Source organism: Cydia amplana, chromosome Z (genome assembly GCF_948474715.1).
Source record: "Cydia amplana chromosome Z, ilCydAmpl1.1, whole genome shotgun sequence".
Lineage (NCBI taxonomy): Eukaryota > Metazoa > Arthropoda > Insecta > Lepidoptera > Tortricidae > Cydia > Cydia amplana.
Genome location: NC_086096.1, coordinates 28,456,081 through 28,477,782, shown reverse-complemented (window position 1 = coordinate 28,477,782; position 21,702 = coordinate 28,456,081). Strand labels below are relative to the sequence as shown.

Below are 21,702 nucleotides of genomic sequence, written 5' to 3'. Positions count from 1 at the left end.
AACGACATTTAATTTAATTTTAACGACTCCCAGTTTGATTAGTAAGCGTCATCGTATTAATCAAAGAATAGTCCATTAGGTATGGCTAGTCGACGTCGAGAGATAAGTACATCCGCGGATACTCAAATCGTTCAGTCGGAACGTTGTCGTGAGCTAAAAATTGTGTCATTCCGGTTTTACCAAATTATTTGCTTGTTTTTATGAACTTTCGATAGAATTCTTGGCTGTTTAGTTATGGTAGTAAACACAAACGGTCTCGAGAATACAAACAAGTTTTGTTTTCTTCTGTGTATTGTTTAGGTACTTATTCGTATTAATTTAAATGTAAACCGCGATGTCGTTTAAAGGAAACGGTCATTTTAGTACGAAATCTCATTTAGAATGTAGCGCGAATGAGGAGTCTCACGCTACCATTGAAAATTGTAAACAAACGTATCCGCAGTTGAGAGATCTATCCTCTCCACGCAACGGAAGTGAATTGGCGCGGACGGTGGACAACAGTGACTCTTCTCACGGGCAACAGTTAACTGAAGCGAAAACTTTGAATAATGAATATAATTTACATTCTAAATCAAATCACAATATTGTCGTAAGTGAGACACGAGCGCTTGAGAAAAGTAACGGCAATGTACGACAACGCTCGATGCTGCAGACTTGGACGTAAGTACTTTATCTTTTCATACAGGGGCGCCGATGACCACAGCCCCATTAGTAGGGTACCTATGTGTATTAATATTACAGTAGTAAAGTTAGTAAACATAAATGAACATTTTTTATATTGCTATTTTAATTCCGTCAATGCCAGATGAATGTTATTCCAAGTTGAACAATCACGCCTGAAATTTCTTTGTATTTATCATCATTGGTTGTTGAGGGGCCAAGATTCCTGACCCGACAGCAGTACGGTCCACAAGGCTAAATCATGAAAGCATGACCATAAGTCTTCTTTTTATATAAAACCATAAGTCAAAAAAGCAAAGCGAAGTTATAATGAAAAACAAGTCGAAACGAATATTTTTAATATACAATTATACATACTTATTAAAAACATAGAAATAATAAAAATAGAAGCGCTGGTGGCCTAGCGGTAAGAGCGTGCGACTTCGACTTGCAATCCGGAGGTCGCGGGTTCGAACCCCGGCTCGTACCAATGAGTTCGGAACTTATGTATGAAATATCATTTGATATTTACCAGTCGCTTTTCGGTGAAGGAAAACATGGTGAGGAAACCGGACGGTTGGAAGGTCAGATGGCAGTCGCTTTCGTAAAAACTAGTGCCCACGCCAATTACTGGGATTAGTTGCCAAGCGGACCCCAGGCTCCCATGAGCCGTGGCAAAATGCCGGGACAACGCGAGGAAGATGATGATGACATAGAAATAATGAGAATAGATTATGTTTTCGAAGTGTTTAAATAAAAGATACCGCAATAGGGTATTTACTGTATTTAAAATAATAGTACATTACTGCGGAGGCCGCGAAGTAAAGGATTGCAGGACGAGATTGCGGTAGACGGCCGAGTCCGACGAGTCGGACGAGGCCAGATAAAGCGAGTCTTACAATCCCTGTTCCGGCCAAGGATTGTATAGTGATTTTCTCAAACATTGTAAGAAAATAAAAAAGTAAATTGCCGCCTTTTTTATTTTTGAAACTTAACATTTGAAAAAACCATTTGAGCACCATGTTCAACCGCTTTCCAGCTTCAAAAAATCCACAAAAAACAGTTCTATAGGTACCCATAGATGACAGGAAAACCTAGTAGAAATGTGCAGTCAAGCGTGAGTCGGACTTAATGTACGGAACCCTCCATTTGTTGAGGTCCGTACCGTAAAACGGGGTGAGTAGGTTTCGCGGGGAGAGGTGGGTTATGAATGGGGAGAGAAGGTTTGAGAGGGGGGTGAGAAGGGATTTTAAGGCTACTGCTACAAAAATAATGTATTCCAATTTAAAATGGAGCTATAGTAATACGCATAATAATAAAAAATCGATCAAACAATCTTCCAAAATCACCTTTGTATGAAAACCCCTCTCACCCCAAATACGAGGCACTACGGGGAGTACGGGGTGAGGTGGGTTTTCCTCTTTATCGTCAAAGTTATGAAATGGAACTACCCAAAATAAAATAAAAACTAAAATACAAACGTCCGGAACACTTATTATATACACCATTCAGTTTTCATGTGTAAAAATAAAATGTTATCGAGGTTTGAATTTCAGTTTTGACCCTACTCACCCCATTTTACGGTACCTAGTTCGCGGAATTCTACGTTGGAATTCTACATGTTATCGACAATATTTGGAATTCTATTATTATTTATGCATAGAATTCATTCGCCATATCGTCGGGGATAGTGCAATACCGCGTAACTAACAAAGTCGATAAAGTTCTAAATTCAAACAATGTAACAAAGAAATTGGTCCTTACTGCATTTGCTAGTTACGCGGTATTGCACTATCCCCGACGATATCACACATTTCCTAGGAATAGTGTATAATGAAAGCGATGAAAGTTAGACAAAAATACACATTGCCTGTATTAGGCAAGACTAGGTTGAATATTTTCTACAATGACTGCCTTATTCTGCACTTTGCCAGTAACATTAACGATAGCTTGCTGTCTGATCGGTGCGGGGACAGAGGGCCTACCGCGAACACCGAAGTTAGCTAATTGCGGGTATCTACCTCTGTCACTTACGCACGCCTTAATTGGAGTAAAAGAGAAAGATGCCCGCAATTTGCGAATGTCGGTGTTCGCGGTAGACCCTTAGTCCAAGAGAGCGGACTTGTGCTCGGACGTTTCTTGGCATTGAAAGATGGCGTCACGGCCCAAGTGCAAATATTAAACCCAACAGGAAATCGACGTTTCGTATAAGAACCAAGACCTTGGTATATAGTCATGAACTGTATCACTACCGCCGAATAAGGATATCATATGAGTTATGAGACAACATAATCGAAGAGACCCCTGACTGTTTATGTTACACGTGTTTTATGTAAAACCTGTAAAATTTTATGAAACCGGTAAAATGCCGTGAGCCGGATAGACGACTAAACAATACCACGTGTAAAGGGGCCCACTCTTGGCCCACTGATTACCAGTCCGCCGGACGGTATCGGTATCGGCCTGTCAGTTGTTCGGAACTGTCAACTTTTTGTTCTAACTGACAGGCCGATATCGTCCGGCGGACTGTTAAATCAGTGGGCCCCTTAAAACGTGTTCGCGACTCGCCTCCAAGTACACGAGTAGATTCGAATTCCAAACAAAACATAAATATACCCAATACGTCATTTCAAAATCAAAGATCGACATGCATTAATATAGTGTAATTTAAACTGTGTGAAAAAGACTTAAGATACATTTTTCATAAATGTTGCTATCTTTATAATCAGCCTGGCTGCGTCGATACTTTTGACGTTCTGTGCTTTCCAATATTTTTACCTCGTTATATAATATGTATGTATGTTCCGAATTTATTAAAAAGTCGCTGATCTTATATTTCTGATTCGAATGTTATTGACCATAACTAGCGTAACGAATTTATTGAAAAGTTATGCTGCTCCGAAATATTAGAGTACCTCGCACGCTACGATATATCTGATGGCGACTGTACCTATACAAGTGAGACGGTGCTATTTACTGGAATGAACTACGGTAAAATGGGGTGGGTAGGCGCAAAACTGACATTCAAACCTCGATAACAATTTTATTTTTACATATGCAAACTGAATGATAATAAGTGTTCCGGACGTTTGTATTTTTGTATTTATTTTATTTTGGATAGTTCCATTTCATAACTTTGACGATAAACAGGAAAACCTACCTCACCCCGTAGTCCCTCGTATTTGTGGTGAGTTGGGTTTTCATACAAAGGTGATTTTAGAAGATTGTTGGATCGATTTTTTTTATGAGTATTACTATAGGTCCATTTTAAATTGGAATACATTATTTTTGTAGCAGTAGCCTTAAAAATCCATCTCACCCCCCTTTCATCCCTTCTCTCCCCATTTATAACCCGACTCTCCCCGCGAACCCTATTCACCCCGTTTTACGGTATTTCCGTATAAAACCCTGTGAACAATGTTTATAATAACAATAATTATAATTAATAACAATAATTAATCCATTATAGGAAGTGTTATTCGGAATACTGATACTGATACGAAATAACTACATATTTAAAAACTGGTTGTTTATAAATAGTAAACATGACTCGCAGTGCTATTTTGTGGTGGAAAATTCTGACTTATCTGCGTTCTAACTTACATTAAGTAACACTTAGGACTAGAAATTGATTTACCTTGTTATTTTGTACTTTCATAGGTACTACTCCAAGTGTTTCTTACGAGTAACTTCGACTCGGCTAGATATTAGTGATATAAGTGATATTACATGTGTATTAAGAAGACATGTAGTTCCTAGTTATTGTTTTTTAAACGTATTTAGGTACATTATTTACCTAATGTATTAGTGTTTACGGCGTGGATAGTGGATCGTAAAAATGTGAATAAATAAACGAAGCTAATTTGGCTATCCTGTTTTTATAACCTTTTGTAAAAGAGAGCTGCCTGAAAATACAATCAGCTGCAGAGATAACTGACTCCCCTGCATAGAAATTTATTTGCAGGGGGTTCAACTATCTCTGCAGTGGTCTGTACATATTTGTATACGTATTATTAAATAGTTAACATAGTTATGTAGGTACTCTACATACCTATTTTTGCTAAACGCAAAGCAACAGAGATGCAACGCAATTTCATATATGTATAACGCAAGGGACGCAGCATACCTACCAAGTAGAAGATAGCATATTTTGTGTTTATTTGAGCACGGTAATTACTTTTTATAGGTTTTAATTTATCAGAGGCCTTTATAATTATAGAATGCTTTTCCATCGGAGGCTAGTTAATATCGAGAATTAACAACCAACCTTTATGATGCCAACGGGAAGCATTTTTTATTTGTGCGTATTTATTAGCTTGGTGGAGCCCTAACAGTACCTACTGATTATTAGCTTAAAAATAGAGAAGACGTATGTACTTAAAAAAAATTACCACACCAGCTCGTAAAGGCTCTCTTCATTGTTTAAAAACGGATAAAAATATGTCATGATTTAGCATGATAAATATTTAATAACGTTCATTTGGATTCGAGTTGTTATGTTTTACCGTTTTAGTATTTTCCTTCTTTCGAAGTTTGTTTCACGTTTGTTTAATCGTTGAAACCCTAATATTCCACTTTTAGAATCAATTTCGGTATCTTTATTTTCCTCGGGTAACAATATTCGCACTAAGCGTTTTAAAAATTCTATAAAAATTCGCCCCTTGTAAAACAATTAACTATTTCACCGTAAGCACCCTAACCATGGCCTCAATGAAAATTTTAATCATGATTAAAATATAAATCCATTGGCAGGGACTGTTTATTTAAAAAAAATCGATTTGTCGCTGACTGTGTCTGTGCGGAAAGAGAAGAGACGTAGAATGTATTCGATCCCATATATTTTAATTACGAGGGGCGTTCAAAATATTCTCGGTATTGATATCTTACAACCTCTTCTAAAATTTCTTTCGTTACTGGCCGCTAAGGTTTATTCATTGACATTAAAAAAAAGTATAATTCGAAGCGAGATGTTCTTTTGTTTTTCTGCAATTGCTGAACAAACATGAACATCATGTGGGAATTGACAATGTTAACTAAATTAGAACATCGATGCGTGATAAAATTCTTGACAAAACAGGGTAAAAATCAAAAAACCATAAAAGAGGAAATGGATTGTGTTTACCGTGAGTCTGCTCCTTCTTTATCTACCATTCAAAAGTGGTCAAGCGAGTTTAAACGTGGAAGGGAGAGTGTTGAAGACGACCCTAGACCTGGCCGGCCTGTAGTAGCTACTTCACAAGAAAATATTGATAAAGTGGAAAAACTTATATTGGAAGATGGTCGAGTGAAGGTAAAATCTATAGCACAAGTAACCAATCTCTCTATTGGTACCATACATGATATTATCCATGACCATCTTAATATGTCAAAAGTAAGTGCAAGATGGGTTCCGCGAATGCTGACTCGGCTTCAAAAAGGCATGCGTGTAGCTTGTTGTTCCGATTTTATTGACCTGTGCGGTGAAAATCCTGATGAGGTGCTGCAAAGAATAGTTACTGGAGATGAAACCTGGGTTCATCATTATGACCCAGAGAGTAAACAAGAGTCCATGCAGTGGCACATTAAGGGTTCAGCTCATCCCAAGAAGTTCAAGGTCATCCCTTCAGCTGGCAAGGTCATGGCCACGATATTTTGGGATTGTGAAGGAGTATTACAGATCGATTATAAAGAAAAAGGTGTAAATATCACAGGACAGTACTACGCTAACATTCTACGTCAATTAAAGGATGCAATCAAAGAAAAGAGGCGAGGAAAGTTAACCAAAGGTGTTATGCTTCTGCATGACAACGCCCCCGTCCATACTGCTCATATTGCCAAGGCAGCTATTGTTGAATGTGGGTTTGAAACTGTTACTCACCCACCGTATAGTCCGGACTTAGCCCCCAGCGACTTCTTTTTGTTCCCCAATCTTAAAAAGGATCTGCGTGGAAATAAATTTTCCGATGATGAAGCATTGAAGGCGGCAGTGGAGGAGCATTTTTACACCAAAGATAAAAAATATTTTTATGCAGGATTAATAAAAATAATTGATCGATCTTTTAAGTGTATGAACATAGGGGGGGAGTATATTGAAAAATAAAAATATCAAACTTTTCGTACTTGTTTGTTTTCATTCTCATACCGAGAATATTTTGAATACCCCTCGTATCTTGCACCAAGCCTCAATATTTGCTCAAGTAGGGTTGAATGGAGTAAGCCAATTAACGATGCATATTTGCCCCAAGGTCCGATTGACCCCGCTCTACTCTGCCTATAACGTATATGTAGTTACCAGCAGCTACATATATTTTTCGGGTTAACAAAGACAGGCATGTTTTAAAAGTTTTATTCATAAGTTTATTTTTATAAGAGCAGTCAAAGTATACAAAAATAGGAAAACCTGAATACCTAGTGATCGACGCCTGCGGCTGTTAGTAGGTATATGTATATAATGATATGATCAAATGATTGTACGTCATTTAGATGGAAACGTCCATAAGTCGGACACGCTTCATTTCGAAGTTGTACAACAGCCTGTATGTTTGCATGCTCAAAGAATATTGAATTTAAATATAATTTCAAAGTTTAATTAATGGTGTTTTAACAAGTAGTGCATTGTTGTATTTTGTGTTGTGCTCGCGCTATGGTATGGATTGACATTGTTTGGACGGACCCCAGGTGAAAATAACATTAATTGTATCTAGTTATACATATATATATCATATCAGAGTGGTTGTAAGGCGGACCTAGCATCGGTCAGCACATGAAAGAGCACGGCAAACACATTTTTTTTTTCAATCTTAACTAAATTCAGCCGGCCGGCGGAGACTGTATGCCATTGTTAGTATTTACGTTTTGTTGTGATTAGAAAACGTGCGACCCTGTACAAATGAACAAACTTTAGAGCGGTGAAACTCAGAGTCGTAATTTTTGTATGCAGGTCATTTGCAGTCCCGGAAGGCTTGGCGATGGACCCGCTGGCGCCGGCGCCGCTGGCAGTCTCCACGGAGTTCATGGAGCGCATCGGCTCGGGACTTTCCCTGCTCAGGGATCATGGGAAAAAAGTGCATAAGGTAAATACCTATTATCTTTTGTACCTGTAGATACAGAATGCTTTTGAATATATGTAAATATGAGAGCGAGATGGAGGGTAACTTAAACGTATGTATAGTCTAGATCTAAACAGAGGAGTTCCCTGACTTAAACAAAAATATTCCTTAAAACACTGCAAATACTTGGCTTAATGATGTGATGAAATATGTACAAAAATTGCGGTAGGTATGCCTATATATGTATTTTGAGGAATTCCTTCAACTCAGAAGTGAAGTTTGACAAAAATGGGAGCAATCTGGAACTATACTTTAATACAATAAATAATTTTCCAAATTAGTGCACAAACACGGAGTTCTGAGGTAACAAACATACAAAAAAAACTACGGTCGAATTGATAATAACCTACTGCTTTTTTCGGGCGGTTATAATTATAAATAAAATAGTAGGTAGGTACGATCCGGTCATGATGGTCACCTATTTAAGTTCTCGTTTCGGCATATGAAAGGACTGAAAGGTTAATAAATAGGTCTGTCTCGGGGATCTCATATAGGTCTCAATTAGAGAGAGAGAGAGAGCGTTTATTAGATCAAAAATAAATAAGTAAAAGAAAACAACAGGTAACATTAACAACATAGAAGTCACGAAATGGTCCCTACTCAGCATAGTGCTAGCCTGGCTAGGTTAGCGCTGGTCTTCCGTCGGGGCCATGATCTGAAGTTATAAAAAGCTCACATTATAAAAAAGAAAAATTAAAAGACACACCAATATTATAACAAAACAGAACAAAACGAATAAATACTTGGTATTTATTTATGACCAATATAAGTAGGTAAGTGAAACAGTATATTTTGCTCGGGGCAAGAGCAACCGCGTGTGAAGAAAATCCTTCTACGTAAATATGTTACCTCGCCATCAAACTTCAGAGTTTGGCGAGTTTTATGTAATTTATAAAATGTAATTTTACTTTATCATGAATAAAAATAAAATATTTTTATTTTTAAGTTGATTTTATTTATGCACGCGGTTTATTTTTAGTATTAAACATTTAATTGTTTTAATATTTTTAAGTACCTATCTCTAAATGATTATTTTCCCTACAAGTGTTTCATTGTGTTTTCTTACTCCACATAATATAAAATATAATAAAAATGAATTTAAAAATTTTAAACGCTTCTTCTTAAAATATGCGAAAAGTCAGGACAGGATAAATTTTGTTCTCGGTCGAAATTATGAATCTATTGGTTAAGGTGCAGTGAGTTCAGAGCACCTACCGCGAACCACGTTCGACGTGTTGCCTCTCTGTCGCACTTGTAAATTCGTACGTAAGTGTGACAGGGAGGTAACACGTCGAACGTGGTTCGCGGTAGGCCTTCAGGCTCAGGGTCTCCGAACGTAGCTCGCTGAGATTGGGGCTCGCGCACGCCGCTCGCGTAGCCAACGTGGCAATCATTAACGCTCCATAGCGTATCCTAGTCATCTCTCTCTATCACTTCTCTATCTATACTAGTGTGTTATTCGACCACTACGGAGCGTTAAGAGGCCGGTATCGATTTTAGGCGCAAAAATGTAAAATTGATAGATTTAGTAGATGAAATTGTACACCTTCTGTTACGTAATAGAAATAACAAGTACTGGTATCTATTAGCACGTCTTCTTATCTTGCATTTGTACAGATCATTTTTTTAAACTGACTCACTAAATTAGTAATGATTTTTTTTCTGATGGACGTTTAGGTAAACGCGCGTAAAGCACTGATTTAGTCGATCTTATTTGTAAATTCCGTAAAGTTTGAACTGCTAAAAATGGTAATTATGTATCACACATATCCTATACTCCAACTTGCATAGACTACATTTTTGTTATATGATATTGAACAAGAGTAAATGAAAGTTAGACGAAATCAATTTTCACCAGAAATTACTTCATAACAAGTGAACATTTTTCGTGAAAATCGACTTAATTTCAACGTAATTTTGATACTTAAACAATCTACAACATTTCCTGAAACTGTTCTTATACATAATTTTTTATAATTTATAACTATAATTTTTTGATGAATTTTTAAAAACTGCCCCTGCTCGTCATATATTGCCGGTGACGCACGCTCGTGACCTTATTATTAAAAGGCAAGATGAGAAGACGTGTCAATAGAAACCAATACTTGTTATTTAGATATTAAGTAACAAAAGAAGTACAATTTCAACGACTAAATCTATCAATTTTACATTTTGGCTCTAAAATCGTTAACGGAGCCTTAACGATTGCACGTTGGCTACGCACCCTGAGCGGACTGCCGTGCGTGCCCGGGATGGCGGGTAGGTATCATTGTTATTTTTAACAAAAAAAAATTACCTAATCGATGAGTTCGATGAAAAATAACATTACGCATTTTGTAGAAGCAATTTCGTGATGTTTTTTTATCGAGCGAAAGTTGATGCTTAATCAGGTTTCGAATCGGCAGTGTTACTAGAGAAAGGCTTCAAGATTGTCATTCATATTTATTAGCAACGGTTACCTATCATTTCAGCGCTACGACTTTTGAAAAATTCATCAATCGAACAATATACTCAGGCGTAGCCACTGTTGGTTCGACACGTAAGCTGCCTATTTTTATATCATACTTTTAAATCTTGTTTCAGTATGTATGGAAAAACAGAAGGTTTGACATTCTCAGAAGATCGTGGAAATCTACTGTGAATGTAACATTAGTCGACGCTAAAGACTTACCTTATGGGCCCTCTAGCGGCTCCAATGGACTGTATTGCAAGTTTAAGTAAGTACCCACTTTTAAATATTGAAAGTTATGGAGGAGGAGATATACTATCAAAAGTAGCATTACCGGAGCATTACGCGTTACTAGCAGTGACAAAACGTCAATTTCTGACACAATAGTACATTACGATACAAGTGCGAAAAGTAGGATATTCCCAACGAGTGGCAATACATTGAAACACGACCGAAGGGACTGTTTTAAATCGACACGAGTTGCGAATTACCTTTTGGCACGTGTATTGTTATTGTGTAATTGTGCTAGTTACTGTACTAGGGCGGTAAAGTAGCACCATTTATACTGTTAAATGTATTTAAAAATGGTGGGCAACAATACGAGACTTCATGCGCCGCTACCTACACTGTCCTTGGAAAGATTGGACAAATTGTAGGAAAAAACAGCTCAAGTATCATTGAAAAAAAACTGTTGTTTTTCCGTCTGGGTTATTGCATAAAAACAGAATGGACACGCCGTTTGTTACAAACCCCGGGGTCACGCAGATTCGTTACCCACCAACGTTGCGAAAGTAAATTTTGAAAGCATTGATGTTGTTACCTAGCTTCTATTTCCAACCTAAGTAACAAAGAAATGAGGATACATTGTTTTTCTGCTGCTCAAAATGCTCAGTAGCCTAACCGACTAGAATATATTTAGTATATGTGACGCTATCTATGAAAAGGGACATTATTGTCGATGGCGCTTACGCCATTATTAACGATGCTCCGATATAAATACAATGCCGCGTGACGCTGTGCGGCGTAAGCGCCATCGACAATAAGCTCCCTTTTCATAGATAATGCCTCATATTATGAAGTTATTATCAATGTAGGAGTAGCATAGGAGCTAAGTTAGATATGTTAACTCTATATGCTATTTTTAGCATTTAGATATTATGGTGCAAACAAAAGTAAAATCTTTACCGTTAATTTATTTACAGATTAGGTAATGAAACTCACAAATCGAAACAAGTTCCAAAATCTAAGCCAACTTGGTGTGAGAGGTTCAACCTGTACCAGTACGACGACAACCACTTGGAGGTAACAGTGTGGCACAAAGGAAAACAAAAGAATTTTATGGGCCGGTAAGTTTCCTTCATTTCCAAAAAATCTCCCAATTTAATTTAAGGGATAAGTACGCGGTTACGCGACGCAATAACTTATCAGAATAACCCTAATACACCTTATTTCAATACGGAACTCGCGGCTTCTTGATAAATTCTAAGAATTAATAAACACTGACGTAGACAACCATATTTTGTTGGCGGTAAAAGCATTTAGGACTTGTAACTGATGCGAAATGTAAAAAAACTGTTAATTGCTAAAGCGAATGTTATAAATGCATATGTTTACATCTGATTAAACCTTATTTTAATATCCCCGATACAAATATTACAGTTCTATTGCCCCATTTGTCCCAATATATAGGTACCTATCTATAGTAGGATCCTTACTATTAAAAAAACTTGATTCCGTATCGTATCGATTTCTTCAAAAATAAAAACGATTAATGTATTTAAAAACCTTTCTCTTATATATACTATCAAAATAATGTAGGTACTGATAATTAGTGATTTGGATAGTATGTATTTCAAGTCTCAATAGAAAGAAAATGAGTTTTCATACAGTTAGGCAAATAGAACATAAATTATCCACTGAAATTTAGTGGGTACTGAGAATATACTGAACCAGAGCGTAAACAAATACCATACTGTGATTTAAAGTAGATCGATATATACACCACAGGAATTGAGTGTAGTAGGTAGGTACTAGGTAGCCTTTGCAGCTGCGAAGTTGTTGCAATTAATTTTCATCGGATATCTGTTATCCGCTTGCAAAACTGTCTGTGCCTAGCCTGAATATTATTATGAAGATCTAATATTACGCTATATATATATATATATATATATATATACATAAATAATATATCAATCGAGTATAAACTATATACTTATAACATAAACAAATTCCTACCTTTGGTCACTAATCTAATAAATTATTTTGAAAAATTGACGATGATGTTATTTATATTTACCTATAAGTAAGATATTTTTATATTTAATTTAATTGGCTAATAGTCCTTAACGAACCGAAATATCGTACATAACCAAATGCTATAGGTAGTTATGTTTTGATTTATTAATAAAACTTCATAGCAACTTCCATAAGAGAAGAAGACCACACGCTTTCGCAAGCGTTGTATGTAGGTACGTTAAAATGGCGTTATTGGCAAACATGTATCACAAATAACTGTAGCGTCTGTCGTACAGATGTACCATCGACCTCTCGCGGCTGGAGCGCGAGCGCACCCATGAGCTCTGGCAGGAGCTGGAGTGCGGCTACGGCGCCCTGCACCTGCTCGTCACGCTAGGCGGGCCCGCCAGGGGCCTCCCGCTCGACAGCGTGCCCACCACGCGCTGCGTGCACCACGTCACGCCGCCCGAAAACAAATATGTAAGCGAGATCATTTTTACACTAAACATTTGGTGAACAACCTAATATAATGTGTGGTAACAAAAGAAAACAGTAAGATTCCTTGCAATTATTTTTGGAAATAATTTAATTATTTTAAAATTTAAAATAAAACGGTCGATGTCGCATATCTGTGGTGCGTTGTGGTCCGGGAGATGGAGAAATTAACGCTAAGAGTCTTGCTATTTAGAGAGAGGGTCATAATTAGGTATACAGACAGACAGGTAATATAGGTAAAATATACATAAGTAGTATGTATATATAAATTATTCCAAATTTAAAATGGCCAGAAAGTTGGATGACTGTAGTACATATAGGTACGGCGTGTTACTGCGAGTGTTGCCTCCCTTTTTTACAGTATAGATACGATACGATAGTCAGACTCTATCAGAGTTGATAGCACATAATCTTTAATAGAAAAAAACTTACTTCTCTAACTACTAACCTAACTCACTTAACGGCGCTTATACTTTATTAAATTTGGTAATATGTATACATTTTATGGTAATCATAGTGGTTTATTTAGATTAGGTATCATAGTGGTTTTCCGGGTCAAAGTCCGGGTTGGGATCCGAGTCCGGGTCCGGGTCAGAGTCCGAGTGCGAGTCCGGGTCCGAGTCCGGGTCCGGGTCCGGGTCCAGGTCGAGCTCCAGGTCTAGGTCCTGGTCCAAATCCAAATCCAGATCCAGGTCCGGGTTCTGGTCCAGATAAGAGCCCGGATCCAGGTGTGGGCCCAGGTCCGGCTCCGGATTCTAGTCCAGGTCCGGGTCCGAACGGTTCCGGTCCGAGTCCGGGTTCGGGTCTGAGTCCGAAGTCCGGGCCCCAGTCCAAGTCAAAATCGAAATTCAAAATCACAAAACGTGTACTATGCGTCGTTGAAGACTTCTGTTCTGATCATCATCAGCAGTCCCATTTCATCAAATGCGACAATTTTTAATCTAAATGCTTGATTTTCTGATGAAAATACAAAAAATCTATACATACGTATAGAGCCTTTGTATTTGAGGATTCGCCTTTAAGATTTGAGGAGTTCCCTCGATTCCTCTTGGATCCCATCATCAGAACTGGGTTTTGAAAAAAATGGGACCAATGTTTATGCATAATACTTACATACAACCAAAAAAGAATTTTCAAAATCGGTCCAGTAATGACGGAGATATGGAGTAACAAACATAAAAAAAAACATACAACCGAATTGATAACCTCCTCCTTTTGAGATTTGGAAGTCGGTTAATAAAACAAAACTACAACATACAAAAACAAAATAAATAATTTACTCTCGATATTATCAGTCCTGTAGAAAAAAATATCTACTACCTAACTAAGAGAGCAAATATTACATTTTCGTTACAAGCTTGAACTATATTGTCGATTCTGTACACAGAAATGGAAATTTAATAATAACAGGAATATATTGACGCACGCACTGACATATTATTAAGTTAATTTACATGTTGATGTTGGTTACATACTTATGACCTCACGAAGATTAATAATATATTTTGTCTCGTTATGTCTGAAGTAATCAACATATAAGTAGGTACCTATTGGTCAACAAACTAATTATCTACGGTACCACACCATGCCGCAAGGGGATCGTTCTTATTAGTAATTTATTTGAAGATTCGTTTTATTTAGTTTTAGATATAGGTTTTACAGTTCAGTTATTTTTATTTATTATTTAATTATAAAATTATTTAGTAAGTTATAGTTATACAGTAGGTAGTATGTATGTATAGTAGTTATGTGTATGAGTATAATTTTTTTTGTTCCTATTTACTGACAAATTGGTTTGACCATCTATAATACGATATTTCACTAAAATACTTTTTTATTATTTGGCTGAATCGAAAATTATCATTGCCAAGTTGGCTGTCGTTAACAGAAAAAATTAAAAAGTAAAACTGGCGCCCGCTATTTTCACTTAAAATTGAGTTGTATCAAAATAATGAACTTAAATTGCAACTTTAAGAGTGTTTTTGTACGAAATGAGTTAATGTGATTAATTTTTGCAATGTAAATCAATGCTGAACGTAGTTTATAAGTAGTGCTGAATAATATACAGGGTGGCCCATTTAGATCGGTCAGTATGGAAAAATCTGAAACTGTAAGACATACGACGATCTCTGCTTAGGAACCATGTCATCGATTTTAGTAACAAGAAAAACTGCATTCATACATTTAAAAAAAATGTATGTAAAATGTATTGAAGAGAATGGTGGTAATATCGAAAACTTACTAAAATAAATTAAAGGATATGAAAACAATGCAGTTTATTCATTTCAGACATCATGTTTCATAGTAACATTTACTGCTTAAGACCTATACAATCGATATCTAAATAGAAATAGTGTTAGTTTTTTTTTAATGTCCGGGTTCGACTCCCGAGCTGAGTACACATTTTTTTTAAATTGTATGAATGCAGTTTCTCTTGTTACTAAAATCGATGACATGGTCCTAAGAAGAGATCGTCGTATGTCTTTTAGTTTCAGATTTTCCCATACTGACCGATCTAAATGGGCCACCCTAATATACAGTATCATTCCAGTTCAAGCGAAAATTCGTAACTGTATATTATAACTGTAAGTAGTGTAAGGGTAAAAACACCAGAGCACCATTTATAACAATATTTATTAGAGAATCACAATATATGAGAGTTAGGGACTTAGGTAATACGCGACGCCGCCTAGGCGCAAAAACCGATCTCTAGATGACAGACGTCATAGTGTTGTCGCAGAGGTTATTGTAGTGATGTGAAGACCGCTAAATTACGATACCGCCTTTTAGCTCGGCCATCGCCTGACCCGACCAGCGCCCCGCAGGTCACTGTCATCAGTGCAGCCACTGAAGTCTGCCACAGCCAACGCAGTCGCAGCAAGCTGGGTCTTCACCAGGTGGATGTAGCCTCCACCAGTTCAATATTCTGCGAATTGAACAAGCACCTTTTACGCTCAGCCGATATACAAGCCTTGGTCCTTTTGAGTAATTCGACTCGAGTTCCGTTGAAACGGTCTATTTCGTTATTGTCAACTTACACCAAGATATTTAGTTCTATTTCAGTCGAATTGGAGTAAGGGCTTAAGCCGACTGAACCAAATGTAAGAAAGCATGACCAGGCTAGGTACCAAATAATCCGTGGTATGAGAGGTGTTAGGATATGCAAGTCTGCTCAGCACTTGCTTGAAATACACAAAAGGCTTAATTCACGTGCATATGACACCAAGAGGATATAAATACCAATTAATTATGCAAAATAATAAAATATTGCGATGAGCGTGACATCTAGCGGCAGGTAGATAAACCACCCCCTTTTTTGTAACACCATCTAACATAAATTATTTTCTTGTGAATAACGTCATATAACTTTCAAGGATTTATTAGATTTTGATAAATTTCTAGCATGTATATGCAGCTAGCCCAAACCTTCCATTGAGCGGTGCGTTCATACTGACCGCTTAACGTAACAATGACTATTTGTGTCGTTTTAAAAGCAAAGACTTGGAACAAACTCACAATTGGCTTCTCCGTTGTAGGATGTAAGACTCCCTCGCATGCACGCACAAAAATGCGTACAACTCGTGAGAGGCTAACATGGGACACGTCTCATGCATGTGCGGAGCTGCCTAGGCTAGGACACCACTGCCCTTGTAGGCGCAACGACCGTAGAAGTCGGCCCTTCACGATAAGGTTGTCACGGAGCCCGGTGCACGCACTCGCTCCAACTGGGTATTTCGAACAGGCACTCCCTCCAACTCTACTGGATCCGGTACTTCGCCAGCGATCCCTAGAAGGTATAAGTGCAAGCAACCCTTTCAAGGTAACCTTGAGATCATCAGTCTTAAGGTCATTAAAATATCCTTTTGTAAACAAGGTCTCAAGCCAACCTCTCAAGGTCAACAACAAATAGTACGATACGATATAGATAAAACATTCATCGGTAGTAGAAATAATGGTCCTCTTAAGGACAATATCATATCACATGCAATGGTCCGCCTCTTAAAGCCTGCACTGCAGATACCAGGAACAAACTAGCCTGTTAAAGATAGTCTTGTATCACATGCAATGGTCCGCCTCTTAAGGCCTGCACTGCAGATATACCAGTAACAAAATTAGCCTATTAAGGATAATCTAAGCTCACATGCAACGGTCCGCCTTTTAAGGCCTGCATTGCAGCAAATACCAGTAACAACCATCCTCTTAAGGATAGTCTTATATCACATGCAATGGTCCACCTCTTAAGGCCTACACTGCAAATACCAGTAACAACCATCCTCTTAAGGAAAGTCTTATATCACATGCAATGGTCCGCCTCTTAAGGCCTACACTGCAAACACCAGTAAACAACCATCCTCTTAAGGATAGTCTTATATCACATGCAATGGTCCGCTTCTTAAAGCCTACACTGCAAATACCAGTAAACAACCATCCTCTTAAGGATAGTCTTATATCACATGCAATGGTCCGCCTCTTAAAGCCTACACTGCAAATACGAGTAACAACCATCCTCCCAAGGATAGTCTATATCACATGCAATGGTCCGCTTCTTAAAGCCTACACTGCAAATACCAGTAAACAACCATCCTCTTAAGGATAGTCTTATATCACATGCAATGGTCCGCCTTTTAAGGCCTGCACTGCAGCAAATACCAGTAACAACCATCCTCTTAAGGATAGTCTTATATCACATGCAATGGTCCGCCTCTTAAGGCCTACACTGCAAATACCAGTAACAACCATCCTCTGAAGGATAGTCTTATATCACATGCAATGGTCCGCCTCTTAAGGCCTACACTGCAAACACCAGTAAACAACCATCCTCTTAAGGATAGTCTTATATCACATGCAATGGTCCGCTTCTTAAAGCCTACACTGCAAATATCAGCAACAACCACCCTCTCAAGGATAGTGACAAGCAACAGGCCGCTCCTTAAAGCCTCTGTTGCGATTACCGGCGCCAGGAAGTAGCCTATTAAGGATAGCATCCCTTGCCAAGACTAAAGTAACAGCCCTTCTTAAAGAGCACATAATAATTAAAGCTCTATAGCAGACATTGAAGAGAGTAAGTAATATAAATAAAATAATCACTCAGTTCTCAATCCGAGTGTCTAATAAAATTAATCAAGCACAATGTGTTTATTTTAGTCGGCAAACCCGTTAACAAAACACATAAGTATGACAACAGTAACCCAGTTCTAAATCTGGAATAAAACAAAATCACAACTCGATTCCAAACTCGAGAGTAAGTAATATAAATAAAATAATCACTCAGTTCTCAATCCGAGTGTCTAATAAAATTAATCAAGCACAATGTGTTTATTTTAGTCGCCAAACCTGTTAACAAAACACATAAGTATGACAACAGTAACCCAGTTCTAAATCTGGAATAAAACAAAATCACAACTCGATTCCAAACTCGAGAGTAAGTAATATAAATAAAATAATCACTCAGTTCTCAATCCGAGTGTCTAATAAAATTAATCAAGCACAATGTGTTTATTTTAGTCGCCAAACCTGTTAACAAACACATAAGTATGACAACAGTAACCCAGTTCTAAATCTGGGATAAAACAAAATCACAACTCGATTCCAAACTCGAGAGTAAGTAATATAAGTAAAATAATCACTCAGTTCTCAATCCGAGTGTCTAATAAAATTAATCAAGCACAATGTGTTTATTTTAGTCGCCAAACCTGTTAACAAAACACATAAGTATGACAACAGTAACCCAGTTCTAAATCTGGGATAAAACAAAATCACAACTCGATTCCAAACTCGAGAGTAAGTAATATAAGTAAAATAATCACTCAGTTCTCAATCCGAGTGTCTAATAAAATTAATCAAGCACAATGTGTTTATTTAAGTCGGCAAACCTGTTAACAAAACACATAAGTATGACAACAGTAACCCAGTTCTAAATCTGGGATAAAACAAAATCACAACTCGATTCCAAACTCGAGAGTAAGTAATATAAATAAAATAATCACTCAGTTCTCAATCCGAGTGTTTAATAAAATTAATCAAGCACAATGTGTTTATTTTAGTCGGCAAACCTGTTAACAAAACACATAAGTATGACAACAGTAACCCAGTTCTAAATCTGGGATAAAACAAAATCACAACTCGATTCCAAACTCGAGAGTAAGTAATATAAGTAAAATAATCACTCAGTTCACAATCCGAGTGTCTCATAAAATTATATCTCAGTTCCTAATCTGAGAATATACTCGTAGTCAGTTCTTAATCTGAAAACGGTACCTCAAATAACAGCATTTGCCCTTAACATGGGAAATATAAAATAATAAGCAGTTGCTACTATGCAACCAATTGTAAATGATCATGTGCAACTTGGCTTGCCTCTTCCGTGCCCCTAAATAAAGGCAACACTCTTACTATACCAACATTGAACTACAGTAGAGCCTGAACAGAAGTTCATGTTATCGAGGTTCCTCTCTTACCCAGGTTCGCCTTATCGAGGTTTCACAAATTGTATTTTTCAACCATCATGAAGTGTATATTGATAATGACCAATCAGTCAAATCATGGCACATATGCTTAAACCATAAAGCTTCCAATCCCAAGACACACATGGTTGATTTTCTCCAGCTGTGCATGTGCATTTTATGTGTAGATAACTCAACACATCATCATCCAGGTTAACTTATACCTGCACAAAACTAAATAATTTTGTTAAATGCCATGCAAGCACACATTGTAAGGTAAATGAGTTCATAACATAATAAACCACAATTTATGCATTTTTCAAAACAATGAAATACATACTTAGTGAACCCACAAAATTTGTGAAACATATTATTATTTATAACTTCTGATTTATGAAACCCAGAAGTAATAAAAGTGTACTGTTTTATATGCAAACAGTACCATAACACACTACAAGTTCAGACGAAAACCGTCAATAACTTCAAACAGTAGCTCATGACATGATAATCTTCGGTCAATGTTCATTAGCAGTGAATGGGTTAAAATAATTATTTGGAAAGCTTTAACCAAGCTATTTACCTTCGTTTAATATTCATCCATTTAACACTTAACTGACCGGTACGTTTAGAGTCCAGTAGCACTTGTATGTAAAGACATGTATATCATATAGACCGTCAATATTCATATTGACTCCTGAAAGTATTCACCTCGCTTACCATTAGCAACAACCTGCTTTACCAGTGTCATACTCAGCTCAGTAAGTATCTAGTTCAATATGTCCATCTCTTTGACAAGATTAAACCTTGGAAACACCTATAATCATACTTCATCGGTGCAAGTATTATAAAATTATGGTCAAAACTTCACCAGCAATAAAGTTTTGTTATAAGGAAATGCATCTGAAACATACTGTTAGAACACAAATGATTATCATTGTCAATAACTCAAACACTTGACAATGTCATGCCAATAACTTTCATTAGTTTGGTAAGTCTGTTTAAATATATGTCTTTGGTTCATTTTATAACATGACATTTTGTGAAAAATATTTGCAATGCAAACTTAAACCAACATCCCAATGAACAAAACAACAACCACAACATACTATAAGCTGTATGCAATTAATTTGTATAAACATTCATAAGATTTTTCATACATAGAACCAATCAATAATATGTACAGACAGAAATTTTCTCAACATCTCAAATGATTTACTGCCTTATTTATCAGTATGTCTGCAGCTTAGTGTTAATTGCAAAGATGCAGGAGGTTATATGTGAAATGAACTGGCTTTTAAAATATTCAGTCCGAGGAGGCTCCGGATACATGGAGTGACTACATTTGTCACAGACACTACTAACCAGCTTGAAATAAATGTCACCTTTCGCTTATTCACAAAGCGCATTTTACTAACCACACACAGTCAATGTAACACGTACTGACCGTTAGTATACATATACAACATGAACAAACATTTTATTTCTAAATAAATACCTCATTTTCCATGACATCGGAGATTAGTCACTTATCAACATATTTTCTCCATATAATGAATTAGTTGAACACTAGGACATATTATACCTGGCATCCATAACCAACTAATTTTGAAATATTAGCCATGTCCATCCGGGTTCATTACAGAGGCCTGACCCGATAGCCACTCTAGTACCTTCAACGTATGGTCGTTCAATTCAAGAATCATTGCTGTTAAATTTCTGGAAATTACACAAACCAAAAACACACCAAAAAAAACATTAATTCAGTTGCAATAAGCATGTGTAATATCACACACATATGAAACAACGAGTAATTTCTCCTTATTGTCGTTGTAACCAATATTCCAGTGTTTTTGAAAACTTGTAATCTATTTTAATTTGACTGAAAGGATAAAGTATTAAATAGCACTCATTGTTAATCATGAAAGCATAATACCACCATACATATAGCATGAATCAAGGCTAAATTTACATTACCAAACTTGTTTTATAATATGCTTTTTACTTGAATATAAATTTCACCACGACACAAACTTTAGAAAATGTTCATATCATTTTGTTAATATGTCATATAGACATACTTAATTACATTATGTTATGTATCTGAAAGCACATGAATTACCAAAATAACACAACATATAAGTGAGGCAGTGAATATTTACCACTTTGGCCCCGGAGCACTGTTAGGTGTTGGATCAACACAGACTTCTTACCTGAGTTAACTTTTACCCGAGTTACTCTGTAATCCCAAGGATTTATTTCATTCATACCAATATCAAAATTCAAGAGTACCTAATGGTATCTGTCAGCTTATGTCTTGTGATCTTCTGCTGTG

General features: G+C 36.9%; 1 protein-coding gene across 4 annotated transcripts in view; it reads left to right on the top strand.

Moving 5' to 3' along the window:
- Positions 1-21,702, top strand: part of LOC134661418 (multiple C2 and transmembrane domain-containing protein-like) — a 32,458-nt gene that overhangs the window by 224 nt on the left and 10,532 nt on the right. For 2 of the 4 annotated variants that reach the window (XM_063517499.1, XM_063517497.1), the window contains exons 1-5: positions 304-660; positions 7,580-7,712; positions 10,332-10,465; positions 11,400-11,543; positions 12,729-12,912. In XM_063517499.1, coding sequence (XP_063373569.1) covers positions 335-660; positions 7,580-7,712; positions 10,332-10,465; positions 11,400-11,543; positions 12,729-12,912 — 921 coding nt within the window. In that variant the 5' untranslated portion in view covers positions 304-334. Of the gene's footprint in view, positions 1-303; positions 661-7,176; positions 7,318-7,579; positions 7,713-10,331; positions 10,466-11,399; positions 11,544-12,728; positions 12,913-21,702 lie in introns of those variants that run through there. The other 2 variants (XM_063517500.1, XM_063517501.1) reach the window with 2 other exon arrangements.